We start from the raw sequence: 23462 nt of genomic DNA on the forward strand, positions 1-23462 counted from the left end.
GCCGTGGAGGGTCCCGCTTTGGCTCCCTGGAGGGTCCCGCTTTGGCTCCCTGGTCCGGTCCTGAGATCCATGCAGCGGATCCCTGCGCATTCGACGGGGCGCCGGCTCCATCTAGCGGCGCAATGACGAACAGCACCAGCCGCTCACACGCTGGGGGGCCTGGGGGCGCCTTAGACTCACACCCGCGGCAAGGTTTTCATCCGTCTCCATCGGTCACCACGTTCTCTCCATGGTCCTCCAGAGTCTCTCACATTGCTCCTGCCCCGTCATGAGTACTTTGGTCTACTCATTCGCCCACTCCCCCTGTTTTCTCAGGTGGTCCGCGAGGGTGGTGCGGTTCCTTGAGTTTCCCACGGTCCCTCCCAAGCTATTCTCTTGGGGTCTCTGGAGGCACACTGCCTGTAGCCCCTTTCCAGCCTGCAGCGCCATCTCACAACACCACCTCCTCGGAGCCCCTCTGTGGCTTTCTGCCACCTGCCGGGCAGGCCTGTTTCCTTCGTCCGGCATCCCAGCCCGCCTGTCCCATTCTGCGGTGTCCCGTTTCCGCCCCGGCCCGTCTATCAGCCTTCAGCATCCCTGCAGCCTCTGCTCCGCGCACACCACTCCCCTTCGCAAGACTTCCCTTCTCCTGCCCTCCTTCCTCCCGGCCCACCTCTGATAGGAAGCCTTCCAGGATTACCAGAACCCCCCGGGGTTGTCCTCCCTTTGTGTGAACAGCAGTGCGGAGGTGTTGGAGACAAAACGCCTCTGTTGGAGTCGGAGGTAGCTAGATTAGGGGTGCGCATAGAATGGGCTTTGGGATTGGACCTGCTGACTGAAACCTGTCTCCATTACGTCTGAGTCGGTTTCCTTGTGGATAAAGTGCGACATCAAATGAAACAGGATTTTTTTTCTCGGTGAGAATTAATTAGATAATTTATATTAGGCATTCAGAGTGGTGACTGGCTCATTATAAGCACGGAATAAAAGTTGCTATGGTCATTATCATTATCATTATTAAGTTCTGTACTCATTAATTACTGGCAGCGCGACCTCGGGCTGGTGGCTTTACCTTGAGCTCTCCCTGTCTGGAAAATGGGTAGTTTATTTCTATTTCTGTGTCAGAGGGTGGTCGTGATAGTAAATTAGGTGCTATTCTTAGGCGCTGACAGTAGGAGTTGCTCCAGAAATGCTGTCCCTCTGTCCCTCTGCTGTCCACCCTGCTCTGAGCACTCATCAGAGTGCCCTTGCACAGTTCCTTCTCGGTTATCTAGAATTATCTAATTTTGGTACAGTTTTTTTATTTTTTATTTTTTGAGACAGAGTCTCACTCTATCACCCAGGCTGGAATGTAGTGGTGAGATCATGACTCGTGACAGCCTTGACCTCCTGGGCTCAAGCAATCCTTCTGCCTCAGCCTCCAGAGTAGCTAGGACTACAGGTGTGCTCCACCACATCCAGCTAATTTTCTTCATTTTTTGTAGAGACAGCGTCTCACTGTGTTGTATAGGCTGGTCTAGAACTTCTGGGCTCAAATGATCCTCTCATTGTGGCCTCCCAAAATGCTGGGATTACAAACCATGCCCAGCGTGATAACAGTTGTTAAACTTCTATGTTTCCTCAATCAAACATTAACACCCTGAAGGACATATTTTGGTTTTAATGGGTGTATTAGTCAAGGTTCTCCAGGTAAACAGAACTAACAGGGTGTGTGTGTGTGTGTAGAGAGAGACAGATGGACAGACAGACACACCCCCAGACTGATTTGTTTTAAGGAATGGGTTTGTGATTGTGGGGACTGGCAAGTCTAAAATCGAGACCCAGGGAAGAGTTGATGTTGCTGTCCCGTTGTCCCTGGATGTTGTGAATCCAGCAGTCTGGAGGCAGAGTTCTCTCTTCCTTGGGGGCTTCCGTTCTCTCAGTTGAGGCCTTCAACTGACTAGATGAGACCCACCCACATTATAGAAGATAGCTTGCTGTACTCAAAATCTGCTGATTTAAATGTTAATCTCAGCTGAAAAACACCTCCACAGCAATGCCAAACAGACTGATGTTTGACTAAAAACTGGTTACCATGGCCTCGCTGAGTTAACGCATAAAATTTGCCATCACGGTGGGCTGGCATTTACTACATAAGGACTTTATCCCCTTTATTCGTTCCTCCTCTGCCCTCCCCCCTTCAGCTCCCCGCTTCGTTCTTTCCTCCTTTTACTTTCTTTGTCGACCACAGTAAGTTTAGTGTCCTCTCTTGCTCTTCTGCATAGAATCCACAACTGTCTTTCCCCAGCTCTCCCCCAGCACTTGCCTATTCTGTGTCATTGTGGACAGTAAGGGGCTTTGGCCCTCGGGTTGGGCAGGGAGTGGGTTGGGGTGGACTGCATACTCTCTGTTCTTAAACCCCTGCCTCAAAATCCTTACCCCGCTGTAGGCATTCTCATGAACACCAGCTGAATATGGTTCACACTGGAGGGAAGGGTGATACAGGATTGCAGTCCTATGTTTCTCATCTGCACTAGTCTGGATGAGGGGTCCTGACTGGGCTTTGGGATGAGGGCGGAAGGGGTAGACTGGAGTTGGCAGGCTTCCTGCTGGGAGTAGAGAGTGATGAGATGTAGCTGGAGAAATGTGGTGGGGAATAAAGTGGCCAGAAGAAACACCAGAGGGTTAGAACATGGGGCTTATTAATGGAAAGTGTCAGGTTGCAAGTTACAGAAAGTTCAACTAGAATTGCCTTTACAAAGTGAATTTTGGCCTGGTGTGGTGGCTCACATCTGTAATCCTAGCACTTTGGGAGGCCAAGGCGGTCAGATCACCTGAGGTCAGGAGTTTGAGGCCAACCTGGCCAACATGGCGAAATCCTGTCTGTACTAAAAATACAAAAATTATCCAGGTGTGGTGGCACGCACTTGTAATCCCAGCTACTTGGGAGGCTGAGGGAAGAGAATTGCTTGAACCCGGGAGGCGGAGGTTGCAGTGAGCCGAGATCGCACCACTGCACTCCAACCTAGACAACAGAGCGAGACTCCATCTCAAAAAAAAAAAAAAAAGCGGATTTCTTGACATTTATGGATATGTGCAATGAACACTAGAAGTAAATGTAACTTCAGATGAAGCTTGATCGACAGTTCAATGACATCAGCAACCCATTCTTTCATCCCTCTGCCTTGATCACTGTGGTCGCTTACCTACATTTCTAACTTGTCTTCCCTGCGGATTAGAAAATGGTGGCCTGTAGGTCCCAGGGCGCTGTGTTTTTCATTCATGTCCAGCAGGACAATGAGCAACTCTCATTGTTCTCAGTAAAAGCCCTAACATTCTATGCTATTTGCATGAGCTTAGGGTTTAAGCCTATTCCTAAAATTTCACTGTGGCCAGAGGCATGGGAGGTAATGATTGGCTTAGCCTTGGTCCCTATGTTTTATTCTAGAATGGGACCTGTAGCGTATCATGGGTCTTGAGATTCCTACCCGGTGGGGCTGGCTGCCTCTAGGGTTCCCTGCAGTCTTTAAGTTCTGAGCTTTGTTGGTTCCCAGTAAGGTAATGGAGCAAAGTGCAGGGCTTGCTGAGGTCTGCCAGTTAGGATGAGCCTTATTTTGATGTGGAAGGACATATTTCAACTCTTCTAAGAAACCCATATGGCCATCTTTGCACATGTCCTTGGCATGATTCCTTTTACAGGAGGAGTAATTTGGCTCAGATTTGTGGGTTTGTTTTCATTGCTTTTTACTAATAGTTTTCATAGCATCTGCTTCCTAACACCTTCTGGTGTTTGTATATCATCAGAGCTAGTTTTAGGAAGGTGGAGAATGGTCTTTATGCTCTGTAAGAAATAAAGCTGGGCATGGATTTTGGAGCTTGGCAGACTTTTAAGCTCACTTCCTGCTGTGTATGTAAGTCCTTCTATGACTCTGGGCATCATTTTTTTCATCTGGAAAATAGGTGCCTAGGATACCTGCCCCACAGGGTTGTCATGAGACTCAAGAAAGACGTCCATGGAGAACCCCCTGATCCAAATCATGTCAAGCTCAGTGGTCTGCTCTTCAGAGAAGCCTTACTCTCCACCCCTCTAAAGTAGCCCACAGCCATCCTGTATACTCTTTGCCATGTCACACATTTATTCATGCCATTTCATCTAAAATAATTTCATTTGTCATCAGTTTGCTCTTGCCAGAATATGAGGTTTATGAAAGCAGGACATATGCCTGTCTTATTCATTGTAAGTTACTGTTGTGAGCAACTGGGGCTCAGTCCTACCAGGGAAGTCTAGGAGATGGTATAGAAGAGACCTCAGCTTTCTTCCTGCTGAAAGGAGAGGGATTTGGGGTATTTGTCCACCAACTCTCTCATCAGTCATTGGCCAAGGGCTTCTCCTAGGAGGTGTTAATAACCCGATTCTTTGGCCTGGCATGTCCACGGCAGAATGGGCCTGTGTCTTAGTCCATTTGTATAGCTATAAGGAACACCCATGGCTGGATAATTTATAAAGAAAAAAATACTAATTTGGCTCATGTTTCTGGCGGCTGGAAAGTGTGATTGGGCATCTGCATTTGGTGAGGGCTTCAGGCTGCTTCCACTTGTAGTGGAAGATGAAGGGGAGCTGGGTGTGCGCAGATCACACGGTGAGAGAGGAAGTGAGGAGTAGGGCGTGGGTGGTGGTGGTGATGCCAGGCTCTTTAACAACCACCTCTTGAGGGAATTAACAGAGTAAGAACTCACTCAGCCCCAAGAGAGGGCCTTCATCTGGTCCTGAGGGATCTGCCCCCATGACCCAAACACCTTCTCTTAGGCCCCCTTTCAACATTGGAGATAAATGTCAACATGAGGCTTAGAGAGTCAAATACCCAAAACATAGCGGGCTGTCATGGACACACTCTGTGATGGTTAGAGTCACAGACAAAAACTCTCGGGTGATTGCACTTGGCAGCGGTTGAGTCTACCTGTAGGGTGATGGTGAGCACCAAGGGGATTGGGCAAAGTGGCCATAGCACCTGCTGCATAGTTGAGTCCCCATCAGCAGGCGTGATGGTGAGAATTTGTTGGACGGTTCAAGAGGGGCAGGATCCTTCCAAGAAGACAAGTGGGAGATAAGGCCAATACCCTATCATTGCTGCAATGTGTCCTTTCCCCGCTGTTCATTAGGACAACCATCTCCCTTTCTGTTGTTTATCCATCTGAGGACTACTTTTAAAACCTCCTTCCGGCTGGGCATGGTAGCTCATGCCTGTAATCCCAGCACTTTGGGAGGCCAAGGCGGGTGGATCACGAGATCAGGAGATCGAGACCATCCTGGCTAACACGGTGAAACCCCGCCTCTACTAAAAATACAAAAATTAGCCGGGCGTTGTGGCGGGCGCCTGTAGTCCCAGTTACTCGGGAGGCTGAAACAGGAGACTGGTGTGAATCCAGGAGACGGAGCTTGCAGTGAGCCAGGTTCGCACCACTGCACTCCAGCCTGGGCGACAGAGTGAGACTCTGTCTCAAAAAACAAAACAAAACAAAACAAAACAAAACAAAACAAAACAAAACAAAACAAAACTCCCTTCCACAATGAATTCTCTCTGAATACCTAAGCTGCTGATTTTCTTCTCAGTTTTCAGTGCCCAGGGCTGATGCTGGTGTCTTACTCATGGTCTGGCAAACACATGGAGAGGGGTACCAGTCCTTCCTCTCCTCTAGAGCAGGAGTTTGCAGCCCTAGGTGTACACTGGAATCACCTGGCGAGCCTTTAAAGCATACTGATGATCAGGGCCCCACCTCTAGATATTCTGATGCAATTCATTTGGGATAAGGCCCAGGTATTTGGCACTTCAAAAAAATTCCCCTATTCTGCTTCCCAGGTGATTCTGACATGCAGCCAGTGGGGAAGGAAGGGAGCCACTGACCTAGATCTTTTTTTTTTTTTTTTTGAGACAGAGTTTTGCTCTTGTTGCCCAGGCTGGAGTGCAATGGCGCGATCTCGGCTCACCGCAACCTCCACCCCCCAGGTTCAAGTGATTCTCCTGCCTCAGCCTCCTGAGTAGCTGGGATTACAGGCACCTGTCACCACACCTGGCTAATTTTCGTATTTTTTAGTGGAGATGGGGTTTCTCCATGTTGGTCAGGCTGGTCTGGAACTCCCGACCTCAGGTGATCCACAGACCTCGGCCTCCCAAAAAGTTGGAATTATGGGCATGAGCCACCACTCCCGGCCTGATTTAGACCTTATACAGGCACCTAAGACAGGCATCTGAAAAGATCAGAGGTATGTCCAGCTTCAGAAGCAGCTTGATCTAGCAGATCAATGATATCATCAAAGGCTTGTTTCTGCTTGCTTTTTTTTTTTTTCCATCTCTCTGCCTTGCCTCATGTGATGTCTGGCTTATTAACCCTCTGATTATTAAATTAACTCTCAGAAGTCCTAAATAGTTGCCGGCATGTCTTAGGGCTGTGTGCGTTCTCATTCATGTCCGGTGAGGGAGGACATCTTTGTCTCATCATTCCCAGCACAAGTTTGGAGAGATTCAGGTTGTTTGAACCAGTGTGGGTCTCAAGCCTATCCCTGAATTGATCCTTGTGGCCAGGGGCATGGCTCAGACCATGCACTTCATTCCCAGCTCTAGATGTGTCAGTTCGCCACCTTAGCCCTGTGTGCCCAGTGCACCCACCTGGGTGGCCTCTAAAGAATTCTGATGCCCAGGTCCCCACCTTCAGGGATGTTCCTTCAGTTGGTCTGCTGTGGCACCCAGGTGTTTGCATTTTTCAAAGTTCCCAGGTGATTCTGATGTGCAGCCAGGATAGAGAACATACAGCCTACAAGATGTAGACATACATCTTGTAGATACAGGGTAGACATCATACAGCCTCAAGATGCAGGTTAGGACCCCATATGGGAAGAGTCTCAGGAACAGATCCTCTCCTGGGCCTAAGTGGATGCCTTGCTGGGGACCAGCCACGTGCCCAGAAGCCTTAAGGGACCACATGGCTACATGCAGGAAGCCCAAACAGAGGAACAGGTCTGGACTATCTAACAAATTCTCATCATCACACCTACAGTTTCCAACCATAAGAGGCTGCAGCCAATGGCCATCTGAGCGAGATGTGTCATGAATGCAGGAGATGTTTTGGTGGGCTGCCCCTGCCAGTGCCCACGGCTGCCTGAGACATTTCCCTTCTCTGCATCTGTTTCCCCATCTGTTACACAGACTCAAAGAATACCGATGCCTCTCTGAACTGACTTCAGATGAATGAGATTTGTGGGAAGTATCCTCATCCTTGGGGTGAGGCAGAACCCCCTTATAGGAAGGGTCTGTGATAGAGTGAGAAGAGTTTAGTCTCCCTATGGAGTCTCTATCAGCTGTGCTACCTTACGCAGGTCCCCCTTACCTCTCTGAGCTTCAGCAACCTCTTCCGTACAACCAGGACTCTACTATCTGGAATGCCCAGGACTCTACCATCTGGAATACTCCACATGAGCATGAAATAAGATAATGTATATAAAGCCCCTAGTGCAGCACCTGGCACAAAATAGGGCTTCAGTAAATTGCTTTCCTTCCCAGAATGCTACTGTTAGCTTTTAATCTTTTAAATGTGATGTCAAATGGGGAAACCAAGACCCACAGTGTTCAACATGAGTAATCATTTGCTGGTTATAGGCTGAAGCTGCTTGATCATCCTCTAGACCCCAAAATCTCTCAGCAGGAGGCCCTGTTATCCTCTTCATCTCTGCACTCCCACTCACACCACAGGGGCTCCAGACTTTTCATATCCGAGGGTCTTAGAGGTGGCAATCTTTTTGGAAGCAAAGTGTTGTGAAGGGTCTTGTCTTGAAGTTGCATTTGCATTTGGGTCGGATGTTTGCTGGGGATGGCTTAGTGGCTGGGGAGGATGGAGTCACTGCCTGGCACAGGCCTGGCACAATGTAAGTACAGTTGACCCTCTGACAATATGAGTTTAAATTGCATGGGTCCACTTACATGCAGATTGTTTTCAACCAAACATGATAGAAAATGCAGTATTTCTAGGATGTGAAACCTGCGTATATGGAGGCCCACTTTTTTGAAAACACGAGCTCCTCAGGGCCAGCTGTGGGACTTGAGTATCTGCAGATTTTGGTATGGGGAGTCCTGGAACCGATCCTTCACACATACAGAGGAACAACTGCACTAATAATTGGATGTCAAGTGAATGGACTAGCCTTCCCTTTTCACAGCTTACCTCTCTTACCTAACGGAGTCATGAAGAAGTGATTGAGAGTGTAAGAAATAGTTCTGTTTATTGGTTAGAACATGGTATAAAATTACAGCAATTTGCAGGCATTCTGGACTTCTCGGTAGGGACATGCAGCGCTGGGCTCAAGCAGGGGATGTGGTGGAGATATGGACCACTGGGCAATGGCTCCCTTCCTGGACATATTGAAGGACTTGCACTACCAGCACAAATGCCACTGTGAGAGAATTATTGGTCCTTGTTTCTGGAAACAAATGACATGGGCAGTTTGGGTCGTCAGAAAATGCCACGCTTAATAATTCAGTCGTATCCCACATATGTTAGGTGCTGGCTCTCCCAATCTGGTCATGACGGATCCTAATTGTTCTGGATAACTCTCATTCTTCCCACCAAAGGAAGAGAAACAGGCACATTGGTTTGGGAGGCCATCAGATGATGGTGTGCATCTGGCTCAGGTCCTCTTGCTTCCAGATTCACCAAGGTTTGCCTGACTTGGAGGCAGTGGGCTGGGGGCATGTAAGCAGAATATTTTGTGCACTACTGTTTAAGCTCAAGCAGAGGGACCTTCCATAGGGCAGCAGTGTGAGAAGATGAGCATGCTTCCAAAACAAACTCAAATTTCATCTTGTCTCTCTCAAGAAGAGGAAGGAGGAAGAGGTGGCAATCAGAGACTGAGCCATATAATGCTGGGTTCCATAGAAAGTCTTCAGCAGATAATTCTTCCAAAGTGTGAAAGGTGTTTCTGTCCCAAGAGTTGGTGTGTAAAATCAGAATGAGGGCAGATCAGGGTGTTAAGGTGGTTGTTTAGTACAATGTCTCTGAGAGCTGAATGGCTGAGTGTCACCAGTTACATGACATTTTGAAACAGCTGGAGAGACCTCATGATGTTGTCATCCTAGGAAAAAAGGAGGGGAAGAGGATGGTTAGAACTCTGAGTCCCCTCCCTGAGAGCTCTGTAACTCTGGTGAGCAGATCTCAAGCATGGGTTTCCTATATGGGGAAAACTCTACAAGGGTATGAAAAACAAGAAGTAAGGATGGGGACCTAAAAAGTGATCAGCTCAAAGTAAAAAGCACCACCTGTAGCTTTAAAGAGGAATTCAGAAGAAACAAATCATCTAGTAAAATAGTGAGTTCTTTTAAGAAGCTCTGAACAATTATATTTCATAAAATTATTTTTATACATCCACTGAAATGATTATATTTTTTCTCTTTTTATTCTATTAATGTGATTAATTACACTGACCAATTATTGAATGTTAAACCAACCTTGCATTCCTGGAATACTGCTTTAGATCCTACACATTTTGTTAAGTCATATTTTTATTTTATTTTGATTCAAGATATTTTCTTCTCTGAACCATGAATTAGAAGTTTATTGCTTAATACCCAACATTTGAGGATTTTTCTACATTCAATACTATACCTCAGAGAATAAATAATAGAAAAATGTAAAATACAGAACACGCAATGGAGACATACAATAAGAAAACCCCCCAAAGCTCTCTCTTTCAAAAAAATCAATAAAGTAGATAAATGCTTATTAAGACTGCTTTTCAAATTATCAATATCAGAAATGAAAAGGTTAATGTCAGTATAGGCTTATTTGGCTCATTATTCTGGCAGATGGAAAGTTTAGTTGAGCATCTGCATCTGGTGAGGGTTTCAGGCTGCTTCGACTTACAGTAGAAAGTGAAGGGGAGCTGGGTGTGCAGAGATCCCATGGTGAGAGAGGAAGCAAGGTTGGGGGTGGGGAAGGTGCCAGGCTGTTTTACAACCAGCTCTCAAGGGAACTAACAGAGTGAGAACTCACCCCCAAGGTGGTCAATGTTCATTCCATTCTAGTTGTTAAATATCTTGGATATCACCCTGCATATAGGACATCTACATAACAGGGTGGCTGTGATGTTTATGTATGTGCTTGAAATTCGGTGGGGGCTCAGTATGTGCTAGTAACTTCTCCCCTGCTTTCTTACATTTGCTATTGTTCTTGGCTGGAGCTCAGAGTAACTGTGTACATTTTTAAAATAATGTAGGGGTACAAATGGATTTCTCAAAAGTACATGAAGCAGTTATTTCCAGTTCAGTCTCTGGTGACTCTGGGGCTGGTCTATTGGTTAGACTTAATGAAAGTTGTGTTTCCAGGACCAGCATCGCTGGCGTGACTGGGGAGAATGTGAGAAAAGAAACATCTCAGGTCCCACCCCAGACCTATGGAATTAGAATCTGCATTTTAACAAGATCTTTAAGGATATTGTTTCACACATTAAAGTTTTAGATGCATTGGTCCAGGGCATTTGTGTTAAAGTGACCTAGATCTAGAGTCTCTGGGATTGAGGCCTGGAAATATACATTTTCAGAATCATTCCAGGCAATTTTTATGCACACTGTGGTTTGAGAATCACACAGTTGTAGATTTCCCCGCCCCGCTCCCAGCTGCTTCCTTGTAGTCTGGGGAATGGGTCATCAAGCCAGAGGCAGGCTAAAAAATAATGGTGTTGCCCTCTTGGGAAGTCTATTTTCACAGAGACCCCCTGTGAGTTTTCACATCCCCCTAGACCCCTACTTAGGCTCTCTGTTCAGTCCTGTGCTTAGCCAAGACCAACCACAGGCCAGGTTGAGGAGTGGAACTGCTGGACTTCACAGTTGTTGCTAGTGTTGTTGGCTCTGATGGGAGGGGTTGCAAGTATGTGCAGGTTTCTCATCACCTTCCTTCTGCAGGTCCCCAGGCCCCAGGTTTCCTTTCCCAGATGTAGAATTATTGTGCCCTGAGATCTTTCCTTACCTCCTGACATGATTCAAGAAATTCATCTAAAGTTACGATGCCATCTTTATTTTTGTCCATTTTCTGAAAGACAAAACAGAAAGCACTTTACGGAATCTGGTGATCTCCATTCCAAAGCTTACTCCCCTGCTTTCTTGCTGGAGCACATTTCATTCATTGTATTAACCAACTTTGCCCTGAGAATGAGAGTTGTCTTTCACTGGCCAGACAACTCCAGTTAGGTCCTGATTACAACACTTTGGCCCCCATGAGTTTCCTTAAATCAAAAGACTTGCTCTGGACATTCATCACCTCACTACTGGCTTCTTCTGCTTCTTCTGTAGACTCCTTGCTACCCTGTCCATCTGGCAGAACACTGGGCACAAAAGGTTCTGATTCTGGCCTGTTACTTGCTGTACAAACTTGCACAAGGCCAGAGAGGATTCTCTTTTCCCATCTGCAAAGTGGGAAGTTGGACTAGAGTGAGCTCTGACATTCTCTGATACTCCACCGCTAGATTATTTTTTCCTAAAATGCCCAATGATCATACCACTCCCTTAGTCAAGGATCAGCAGTAGTTGCCCATCCTGCACCAGAGCAAGGCCAAACTCTTGCAGTTAAGGTCTCATAATCCGGTCCTATCCTCGTTTCCAATATTGTTTCCCCTTACTTCCCAGACACAAATGCTTAGCACCTCCACAATTGTAATTAGTGAAGTCTTTCGTGTTTACTCTGATCCCCTAATTTTTATGGATTTAGAGTTCATACTATACCACTAATATTTAATTATATACTTTCTTGTTCTCTTCTGTTGTGTACACTTGCAGCTTAAGGAGATCATCTGTTTCTTGAGGACAATGTATCTGATAGTTCTTTTCAGTTTCCAACCATGCTTAGTACAGGGTTGGACACAAATCAGTTGCTCAGATGCTCGTGGGTTGACTTGATCTAGGCTGGGCTTACAGCTCACGTGCAGAGTGTGTGCACTTACCTGGAAGAAGACGTCCACGTGCTGCCTTGGAGTGTCCTCTTTGAGCACAGGATATGTGTATTTCCCCATCATGTCATAGATGGCTTTGACAATGTCCATCATCTCCTGGAGCAGGGACATAAAAGCACACAGTGTGGGAACCATGAGGTCAAGCTCTTCCTAGGCGACAGAGTTTGGGGCTCCTTGTGTCCCTTGGCAATGAAAGTGATTAAAAGGTGAGGTCCTTCTTTAGCAGGTGATAGGGAGTTAGAAAGCAAGCAGAAGGGGCTATATTGTGGGAGCCCTTCTTAGGGAGGAGATGGTAGACAATCCTTAAAGCCCACAGAAGCTCATGGGTAGGTTACCTCATTGCGGGCATTGTCTTCAGTGCAGGGTGATGTGTGGGATCCCCATTCACAGGCTTGAGGCAAATAAAATATTTTTCTGAATTTTTTAAAAGTTAATGTTCTAGCCTAGAGATTTGAAAATCCCCATAGGTTCTGCCACTGTTTTAAGTTAAGAAAAATGAATCAACAGCCAAGATTATCCACAGGGCACATGAGGCCAATAGTTCCACAGACTGAGGCCCTTATTAAAAAGATCAGTTCTTAAGTGCACCGAAAACCTATTGAATCAGAGCATCTTAGGACTCGGTCCTGGGAGTTTCCATGTTTATCAAGGTACATTAGGAACCGTTATTCTGATCGTTCTGGCCCAACTCGGAATGGGGATAAAAGAGCGTTTGGGATGTTTGATGCGGTTTCTACAGAGATCCAGGAGACAGTCTGATTCCATGTGCTTATTTTATTTTATTTTTTTGTTTAATTTCACCTATTAATTTTAGACTTACAGAAAAGTTACAAAAATAGTACAGAGAGTTCATGCATACATTTCACCCAGTTTCTTCTAATGTTAACAACTTGCATAACCAGAGCACAATGACCAAACCCAGGAAATTAACACTGCTACACTATTATTAACTAAACTACAGGGCTTATTCAAATTTTATCAGCTTTTCAACTAATATCTTTTTTTCCCTTCAATGATTCTACATTGCATTTATTTGTTGTGTCTCTTTAGTCTCTTCTAATCTGTATGAGTTTCTCATTCTTTTTTTTTTCTTTTTTCTTTTTTTCTTGAGACAGGGTCTTGTTCTGTCACGCAGGCTGGAGTGCAGTGGCACAATCCCGGTCACTGCAGCCTCGACCTCCCAGGTTCAAGCAATCCTCCCACCTCAGCCTCTCAAGTAACTGGGACTACAGGCAAGAACCACCATGCCTCGCTGATTTTTTGTAGAGGTGGGGTTTTGCCATGTTGCCCAGGCTGGTCTCAAACTCTTGGACTTAAGTGATCTTCCTGCCTCTGCCTCCCAAAGTGCTGGGATTATAGGCATGAGCCACCATGCCCAGCCTGAGTTTCTTTCCTTCCTTGTCTTTCAGGACCTCACACTTTTGATATGAGTACAGGTCAGTCGTTTTGTAGAATGTCTCTCAATTTGAGTTAATCCTTGGTTCAGTTATGATTAGATTGAAGTTATGCATTTTTGGCAAGAATACCATAGAAGTGATGTTATAACCTTCTCAGTGCATCGTATCAGGGAGTTACATAGTGTTGAGATGTCTTATTACTGATAACGTTAACCTTTATCACTTGATTAAGGTGGTGTCTGTCAAGTTTCCTTGCTGATTTAGTATCTTTCAGTGGATCTTGCCTATAAAAATTATTATTGCAGTGTTTGCCTGATGGTAATTTTGTATTGCCTTTATTCCTTCTATATTTATTAATTAAAATTCTTCTGTAAGGAAGAGCTGCCTTGTCTCCTGCATTTATGTATTCGGTTGTTTATTTATATTACAATGGACTCACGGACATTTACCTATTTTATAGGTTATAATCCAATACTTAATAATTTTTAATTTTGCTCAAATCGCTCTCATTTTGGCTATTGGGAACTCCTTCAGGTTGCAGTTTTTATTATTTTTTATTTTTTAGCACTTTCATACTTTCCAGCGTGGTAAAGTACTCCAGGCTCATCTTGTATTTTCTCTTACCCAATCTTGGAATCAACTGTTCTCCCCAAGAAGACTGGTTCTGTTATTGAAGAATGGTATTTAGAAATCAAGGTCTAGGTGCTAGGTGTGATCACTGCTATAGGGATGTCATTGCTCTGAGGTGCCCTCAACAGATAGAACAAGGAAATATATGTTTCTATCCATGTGTTTATTTTTAAATGTGTGCTTTACAAGCCCTTCACATCTACATGGCCACTGATACTTTTCCTGTCTGATTTTTTTTTTTTTTTAAATCACAGAAAGGACTTAAAGAGCAATTTTATTGCTCTCTCAGGATTTTCATAGCCTACAACTTGGATGAGATTATCTCCAAATGATTGCCAAGGGAAGAGCCTGCTATCTTTTCTAAGAAGCTACTTATCCACACTTTCTTTTTCTTTTAAGGGGTACTTTATTAATTCTGCCCTCCAGAGAGGTCTGATGGATTAATGGGTACAATTCTGCCTCATTTGCAAATTACAAAATGGAAGTAGGAGCTAGTAAGGTTATTCAGTGATGGAATAATGAGTGAACCAAAGTTGAAGACCAAGTAGTATAAATCCCATTTCTGTATTTTTTTCTTTATATATTTTGCAAAGTAGTATTTGAATATTTTAGAGTATCATATATTTGCATGTGTATATAATCATTTAGTTGTTTACAAAATTGAGATATACATATCACTTTATCAAGTTATTTAAAAATGTAATATATCATACTAATGTTTATTTTACATTACTTTTTCATGATTTTAAGTGGCCACTGGCTATTCCATTTTATGTATTTACTGTCATTCATTTTACAAATCTGCTATTAGTGGATATTATGGTTATCACATTTTGGGGCACTATTACCTTAAGACTCTTCTTGCTTTTACGTCTTTGTGTCTATTCTTTACTTCCTTGGGACATATACCAAGATACGGTTTTATAAGGAGAATGGGATGCATAACTTTCTTTTTTTTTTTTTTTTTTTTTTTTTTTTTTTTTTTTTTTATTATACTTTAAGTTCTAGGGTACATGTGCATAACGTGCAGGTTTGTTACATATGTAAACTTATGCCATGTTGGTGTGCTGCACCCATCAACTCGTCAGCACCCATCAATTCATCATTTATATCATGTATAACTCCCCAATGCAATCCCTCCCTCCTCCCCCCTCCCCCCTCCCCATGATAGACCCCAGTGTGTGATGTTCCCCTTCCCGAGTCCAAGTGATCTCATTGTTCAGTTCCCACCTATGAGTGAGAACATGCGGTGTTTGGTTTTCTCTTCTTGTGATAGTTTGCTAAGAATGATGGTTTCCAGCTGCATCCATGTCCCTACAAAGGACGCAAACTCATCCTTTTTTATGGCTGCATAGTATTCCATGGTGTATATGTGCCACATTTTCTTAATCCAGTCTGTCACAGATGGACATTTGGGTTGATTCCAAGTCTTTGCTATTGTGAATAGTGCCGCAATAAACATACGTGTACATGTGTCTTTGTAGTAGACTAATTTATAATCCTTTGGGTATATACCCAGTAGTGGGATGGCTGGGTCATATGGTACATCTAGTTCTAGATCCTTGAGGAATTGCCATACTGTTTTCCATAATGGTTGAACTAGTTTACAATCCCACCAACAGTGTAAAAGTGTTCCTATTTCTCCACATCCTCTCCAACACCTGTTGTTTCCTGACTTCTTAATGATTGCCATTCTAACTGGTGTGAGATGGTATCTCATTGTGGTTTTGATTTGCATTTCTCTGATGGCCAGTGATGATGAGCATTTTTTCATGTGTCTGTTGGCTGTATGAATATCTTCTTTTGAGAAATGTCTGTTCATATCCTTTCCCCACTTTTTGATGGGGTTGTTTGTTTTTTTCTCATATATTTGTTTGAGTTCTTTGTAGATTCTGGATATTAGCCCTTTGTCAGATGAGTAGGTTGCAAAAATTTTCTCCCATTCTGTAGGTTGCCTGTTCACTCTGATGGTAGTTTCTTTTGCTGTGCAAAAGCTCTTTAGTTTAATTAGATCCCATTTGTCAATTTTGGCTTTTGCTGCCGTTGCTTTTGGTGTTTTAGACATGAAGTCCTTGCCCATGCCTATGTCCTGAATGGTACTACCTAGATTTTCTTCTAGGGTTTTTATGGTATTAGGTCTAACATTTAAGTCTCTAATCCATCTTGAATTAATCTTCGTATAAGGGGTAAGGAAAGGATCCAGTTTCAGCTTTCTACTTATGGCTAGCCAATTTTCCCAGCACCATTTATTAAATAGGGAATCCTTTCCCCATTTCTTGTTTCTCTCAGGTTTGTCAAAGATCAGATGGCTGTAGATGTGCGGTATTATTTCTGAGGACTCTGTTCTGTTCCATTGGTCTATATCTCTGTTTTGGTACCAGTACCATGCTGTTTTGGTTACTGTAGCCTTGTAGTATAGTTTGAAGTCAGGTAGCGTGACGCCTCCAGCTTTGTCCTTTTGACTTAGGATTGTCTTGGCAATGCGGGCTCTTTTTTGGTTCCATATGAACTTTAAAGCAGTTTTTTCCAATTCTGTGAAGAAAGTCATTGGTAGCTTGATGGGGATGGCATTGAATCTATAAATAACCTTGGGCAGTATGGCCATTTTCACGATATTGATTCTTCCTATCCATGAGCATGGTATGTTCTTCCATTTGTTTGTGTCCTCTTTGATTTCACTGAGCAGTGGTTTGTAGTTCTCCTTGAAGAGGTCCTTTACATCCCTTGTAAGCTGGATTCCTAGGTATTTTATTCTCTTTGAAGCAATTGTGAATGGAAGTTCATTCCTGATTTGGCTCTCTGCTTGTCTGTTGCTGGTGTATAAGAATGCTTGTGATTTTTGCACATTAATTTTGTATCCTGAGACTTTGCTGAAGTTGCTTATCAGCTTAAGGAGATTTTGGGCTGAGACGATGGGGTTTTCTAAATATACAATCATGTCATCTGCAAACAGGGACAATTTGACTTCTTCTTTTCCTAACTGGATACCCTTGATTTCTTTCTCTTGCCTGATTGCCCTAGCCAGAACTTCCAACACTATGTTGAATAGGAGTGGTGAGAGAGGGCATCCCTGTCTTGTGCCAGTTTTCAAAGGGAATTTTTCCAGTTTTTGCCCATTCAGTATGATATTAGCTGTGGGTTTGTCATAAATAGCTCTTATTATTTTGAGGTACGTTCCATCAATACCGAATTTATTGAGCGTTTTTAGCATGAAGGGCTGTTGAATTTTGTCAAAAGCCTTTTCTGCATCTATTGAGACAATCATGTGGTTCTTGTCTTTGGTTCTGTTTATATGCTGGATTACGTTTATTGATTTGCGAATGTTGAACCAGCCTTGCATCCCAGGGATGAAGCCCACTTGATCATGGTGGATAAGCTTTTTGATGTGCTGCTGAATCCGGTTTGCCAGTATTTTATTGAGGATTTTTGCATCAATGTTCATCAGGGATATTGGTCTAAAATTCTCTTTTTTTGTTGTGTCTCTGCCAGGCTTTGGTATCAGGATGATGTTGGCCTCATAAAATGAGTTAGGGAGGATTCCCTCTTTTTCTATTGATTGGAATAGTTTCAGAAGGAATGGTACCAGCTCCTCCTTGTACCTCTGGTAGAATTCAGCTGTGAATCCATCTGGTCCTGGACTTTTTTTGGTGGGTAGGCTATTAATTGTTGCCTCAATTTCAGAGCCTGCTATTGGTCTATTCAGGGATTCAACTTCTTCCTGGTTTAGCCTTGGGAGAGTGTAAGTGTCCAGGAAATTATCCATTTCTTCTAGATTTTCTAGTTGATTTGCGTAGAGGCGTTTATAGTATTCTCTGATGGTAGTTTGTATTTCTGTGGGGTCAGTGGTGATATCCCCTTTATCATTTTTTATTGCATCTATTTGATTCCTCTCTCTTTTTTTCTTTATTAGCCTTGCTAGCGGTCTGTCAATTTTGTTGATCTTTTCAAAAAACCAACTCCTGGATTCATTGATTTTTTGGAGGGTTTTTTGTGTCTCTATCTCCTTCAGTTCTGCTCTGATCTTAGTTATTTCTTGCCTTCTGCTAGCTTTTGAATGTGATTGCTCTTGCCTCTCTAGTTCTTTTAATTGTGATGTTAGAGTGTCAATTTTAGATCTTTCCTGCTTTCTCTTGTGGGCATTTAGTGCTATAAATTTCCCTCTACACACTGCTTTAAATGTGTCCCAGAGATTCTGGTATGTTGTATCTTTGTTCTCATTGGTTTCAAAGAACATCTTTATTTCCGCTTTCATTTCGTTATGTACCCAGTAGTCATTCAGGAGCAGGTTGTTCAGTTTCCATGTAGTTGAGCGGTTTTGATTGAGTTTCTTAGTCCTGAGTTCTAGTTTGATTGCACTGTGGTCTGAGAGACAGTTTGTTATAATTTCTGTTCTTTTACATTTGCTGAGGAGTACTTTACTTCCAATTATGTGGTCAATTTTGGAATAAGTGCGATGTGGTGCTGAGAAGAATGTATATTCTGTTGATTTGGGGTGGAGAGTTCTATAGATGTCTATTAGGTCCGCTTGGTGCAGAGATGAGTTCAATTCCTGGATATCCTTGTTAACTTTCTGTCTCGTTGATCTGTCTAATGTTGACAGCGGAGTGTTGAAGTCTCCCATTATTATTGTATGGGAGTCTAAGTCTCTTTGTAAGTCTCTAAGGACTTGCTTTATGAATCTGGGTGCTCCTGTATTGGGTGCATATATATTTAGGAGAGTTAGCTCTTCCTGTTGAATTGATCCCTTTACCATTATGTAATGGCCTTCTTTGTCTCTTTTGATCTTTGATGGTTTAAAGTCTGTTTTATCAGAGACTAGGATTGCAACCCCTGCTTTTTTTTGTTCTCCATTTGCTTGGTAGATCTTCCTCCATCCCTTTATTTTGAGCTTATGTATGTCTCTGCATGTGAGATGGGTCTCCTGAATACAGCAGACTGATGGGTCTTGACTCTTTATCCAGTTTGCCAGTCTGTGTCTTTTAATTGGAGCATTTAGTCCATTAACATTTAAGGTTAATATTGTTATGTGTGAACTTGATCCTGCCATTATGATATTAACTGGTTATTTTGCTCATTAGTTGATGCAGTTTCTTCCTAGCCTCGATGGTCTTTACATTTTGCCAAGTTTTTGCGATGGCTGGTACCGGTTGTTCCTTTCCATGTTTAGGGCTTCCTTCAGTGTCTCTTGTAAGGCAGGCCTGGTGGTGACAAAATCTCTAAGCATTTGCTTATCCGTAAAGGATTTTATTTCTCCTTCACTTATGAAACTTAGTTTGGCTGGATATGAAATTCTGGGTTGAAAATTCTTTTCTTTAAGAACGTTGAATATTGGCCCCCACTCTCTTCTGGCTTGTAGAGTTTCTGCCGAGAGATCTGCTGTTAGTCTGATGGGCTTCCCTTTGTGGGTGACCCGACCTTTCTCTCTGGCTGCCCTTAAGATTTTTTCCTTCATTTCAACTTTGGTGAATCTGGCAATTATGTGTCTTGGAGTTGCTCTTCTGGAGGAGTATCTTTGTGGCGTTCTCTGTATTTCCTGAATTTGAATGTTGGCCTGCCCTAGTAGGTTGGGGAAGTTCTCCTGGATGATATCCTGAAGAGTGTTTTCCAACTTGGTTCCATTTTCCCCCTCACTTTCAGGCACCCCAATCAGACGTAGATTTGGTCTTTTTACGTAATCCCATACTTCTTGCAGGCTTTGCTCATTTCTTTTTCTTCTTTTTTCTTTTGGTTTCTCTTCTCGCTTCATTTCATTCATTTGATCTTCAATCGCTGATACTCTTTCTTCCAGTTGATCGAGTCGGTTACTGAAGCTTGTGCATTTGTCACGTATTTCTCGTGTCATGGTTTTCATCTCTGTCATTTCGTTTATGATCTTCTCTGCATTAATGAGTCTAGCTGTCAATTCTTCCACTCTTTTTTCAAGATTTTTAGTTTCTTTGCGCTGGGTACGTAATTCCTCCTTTAGCTCTGATAAGTTTGATGGACTGAAGCCTTCTTCTCTCCTCTCGTCCAAGTCATTCTCTGACCAGCTTTGATCCGTTGCTGGTGATGGGCTGCGCTCCTTTGCAGGGGGAGATGCGCTCTTATTTTTTGAATTTCCAGCTTTTCTGCCCTGCTTCTTCCCCATCTTTGTGGTTTTATCTGTCTCTGGTCTTTGATGGTGGTGACGAACTGATGGGGTTTTGGTATAGGTGTCCTTCCTGTTTGATAGTTTTCCTTCTGACAGTCAGAAGGGCTCTCTGTTGGTCTGTTGGAGATTGCTTGAGGTCCACTCCAGACCCTGTTTGCCTGGGTATCAGCAGCAGAGGTTGCCGAAGATAGAATATTGCTGAACAGCGAGTGTACCTGTCTGATTCTTCCTTTGGAAGTGTCCTCTCAGGGGTGTACTCCACCCTGTGAGGTGTGGGGTGTCAGACTGCCCCTAGTGGGGGATTTCTCCCAGCTAGGCTACTCAGGGGTCAGGGACACACCTGAGCAGGCAGTCTGTCCGTTCTCAGATCTCAACCTCCGCGTTGGGAGATCCGCGGCTCTCCCCAAAGCTGTCAGACAGATTCGTTCGCGTCTGCACCGGCTCCCGCTACTTCCCCTGTTGGTCTTCAGCTGTGCGCTGTCCCCAGAGGTGGAGACTACAGAGACAGGCAGGCTTCCTTGAGCTGCTGTGAGCTCCACCCAGTTCGAGCTTCCCAGCGGCTTTGTTTACCTACTTAAGCCTCAGCAATGGCGGGCGCCCCTCCCCCAGCCTCGCTGCTGCCTTGCGGATAGATCGCGGCAGACTGCTGTGTTAGCAGTGAGGGAGGCTTCGTGGGCGTGGGACCCTCCCGGCCAGGTGTGGGATATATTCTCCTGGAATGCCTGTATGCTTACAGCGCAGTATTGGGGTGGGAGTTACCCGATTTTCCAGGTGTTGTGTGTCTCAGTTCCCCTGGCTAGGAAAACGGATCCCCTTCCCCCTTGCGCTTCCAGGTGAGGCGATGCCTCGCCCTGCTTCAGCTCTCGCTGGTCAGGCTGCAGCAGCTGACCAGCACCGATTGTCCGGCACTCCCTAGTGAGATGACCCCAGTACCTCAGTTGAAAATGCAGAAATCACCGGTCTTCTGTGTCGCTCGCGCTGGGAGTTGGAGACTGGAGTTGTTCCTATTCGGCCATCTTGCTCCGCCCCCCGGGATGCATAACTTTCAATGCTTTTGATACATATTCCTCAGATACGTTTTAGAAACTACATCCGAACACTCTCAGCAACTACGTATGAAAAACCACTTTTCACCAGCCTTCAACAAAGACTTTACAAAATCTTTGCAGTTTAATAGATACATGATAATTCATTGTTTTTAAAGGTAAACATTATTTTCTTAGTGAGGTTTCTAATATATATATTGACTACTTTTATTTATTTTCCCATGAACTATTTTTTCATCTGCTCTGTTCTTTGTGTTCAACTATTTCTGACTGGATTGTGAGAGCTCTTTATATATTTGTGTAGATTTACTAAATTGTTAAAATCTCTTAATAGATTTTTAATTTATTTAAAGGATATTTTTATGCATCTACCATGTGCTAGATATTGTGTCAAAGAAATACAAAGATAAGCACGAAGAATATGACTCTTGCATTTGTTAAGATGAATGTCTACTGAGGAATATTAATCCTTTCTTTCATCATAAATTGCAGATTTTTTAAAACAAGTTTGTCACTTGCTTTTCAACTTTGTTTATGGTATTTTTTTATATACAGAATTTTAAAATATTTACAGTGTAAAGCCATCAATAATTTAAAAAGTTGTTTCTAACTTTGATTTTATGCTTTTTCCATTCTATGATCAGATATTCACATATGATTTTTAGTTCTTTTTTAGTTAAAAATCAACTGTACATACCTATAGTGATTTTGGGTTTATGATGCTAAATAAGAATATTTACTTACTTGTTGCCAAAATAGTTAACCAGTTTTCCTAGAATCATTTAATGATTCATTACCTCTCTGTTCAATATGCTCCCTTTATTATGAACCAAGATGGTATCTGTACCTGGGATTTCTATTCTGTTCCATTGATCTACCTGTTCCTTCTCTGATAATATAATATTTTAATAGTTTCAGCTTTATAATATATTTCAGTATCTGGCAGAACAAATTCCACCATTTTTCTTCTTTTTGAAAATTATCTTTGCTGTTCTCACCTGATTAATCTTCCAATGTAACTTTATAACAATTGTGCCAAATTCCCTCCCCAAATAACACTTTCATTTTGATTCAAAATAAAATAAATTTAAAGTTAATTAGAGAAGAATTGCTGTCATTACAATATTGCTATCTTTATAATATACATCCCTTCAGAAGATGGTATGTTTCTCTACTTGTCGAATTTTTCTTTCTCTTCATCTAAATTATGGATATTTAAAAATGCCCATGTGCTTTAAATTATATTGTGATTACAACGAGAATATTTTTATTACAATTTTCTAGCTAGTCACAACTGATATATTGGCTACACAATTTCTTTTGTGTATGTATTTTATTACGTCACTTTGCCAGCTTTTTAAAAGTTCTAGTTGTTTTAAGTTGATTTTCTTGCTATCTTTTTTCTCAGATAGAAAATTATGTCATTAATAAGGAATGTTGTAATTTTTCATATTTAGATTGCATTTCTTTTTCTGTTTCACTATATTTGAAGAACTTTCAGGAAATGTTAAACAGTGGTGATGTCTGACAGCATGCACTCTTGCCTCATCTTTTCTTCAGTGATAATCTCTGCATGTTACCATAAAGTATGAAGCTGTGTACTAGGCTAGGGTATTTTCTATTATGCTGAAGAAGTATTTTATTCCTAATTAATTGAATCTTGAAAATTATTATGAATAAATGGTAAATTATATCAAATACGATTTTAACATCAAATGGGTTCATCTTTTGATATATTAATATGATAAATTATTTAATATGCTTTCTCTGCTACTGGGCTATTCCTGCATTCCTGGAATAAACCTTATGTTAGTCATGTGCATTTCTTTATTTTATTTTATTGCTTTTTTAAGGAAGGGTCTTCTTAAAAAAGCCCAGGCTGTTGTGCGCTAGAGTGATTATGGCTCAGGGTAGTCTTGAACTCCTGGGCTCAAGCTATCCTCCTGCCTCAGCCTCTGGAGTAGCTGGGAGCACAGGCACGTGCCACTACACCCAGGTAATTTTTAAATTTTTCTTTTGAAGAGACAGGCTCTCCCTATGTTGACCAGGCTGGTCTTGAACTTCTGGGCTCAACCCGTTCTCCTGCCTCAGTCTCCCAAAGTGTTAGGATTACAGGTATGAGCCTTTAAGCAGAACACTGGGATTAATTTCCTATTATCTTATTTAGGATTTGTAATCTATATTTTGAATGATATTGAGTTCTTATTTTCTCTTACCTGCTTTATTTCATAGGATTTTTTTCCTTCAACACATTTTTTTGAGTGTCTTCTATTGGTTAGGCACTTCCCCCTTACACCAAGTTTTCCAACAAA

The 23462-nt window shown here is 42.9% G+C and overlaps 1 protein-coding gene across 6 annotated transcripts in view; it reads right to left on the bottom strand.

Annotated features, from left to right (window-relative positions):
* Positions 1–8204: 8204 nt before the first annotated feature.
* KCNIP1 (potassium voltage-gated channel interacting protein 1) overlaps positions 8205–23462 on the bottom strand; it is a 397622-nt gene continuing 382364 nt past the window's right edge. For 4 of the 6 annotated variants that reach the window (XM_010364878.2, XM_010364879.2, XM_010364875.2 and 1 more), the window contains 3 exons: positions 11939–12043; positions 10969–11031; positions 8205–9079 (listed from right to left, as the gene is read on the bottom strand). In XM_010364878.2, the coding sequence (XP_010363180.1) occupies positions 9032–9079; positions 10969–11031; positions 11939–12043 (216 nt within the window). In that variant the 3' untranslated portion in view covers positions 8205–9031. The remainder of the gene's footprint in view (positions 9080–10968; positions 11032–11938; positions 12044–23462) is intronic. The other 2 variants (XM_010364880.2, XM_010364876.2) reach the window with 2 other exon arrangements.

Source organism: Rhinopithecus roxellana, chromosome 3 (assembly GCF_007565055.1).
Source record: "Rhinopithecus roxellana isolate Shanxi Qingling chromosome 3, ASM756505v1, whole genome shotgun sequence".
Lineage (NCBI taxonomy): Eukaryota > Metazoa > Chordata > Mammalia > Primates > Cercopithecidae > Rhinopithecus > Rhinopithecus roxellana.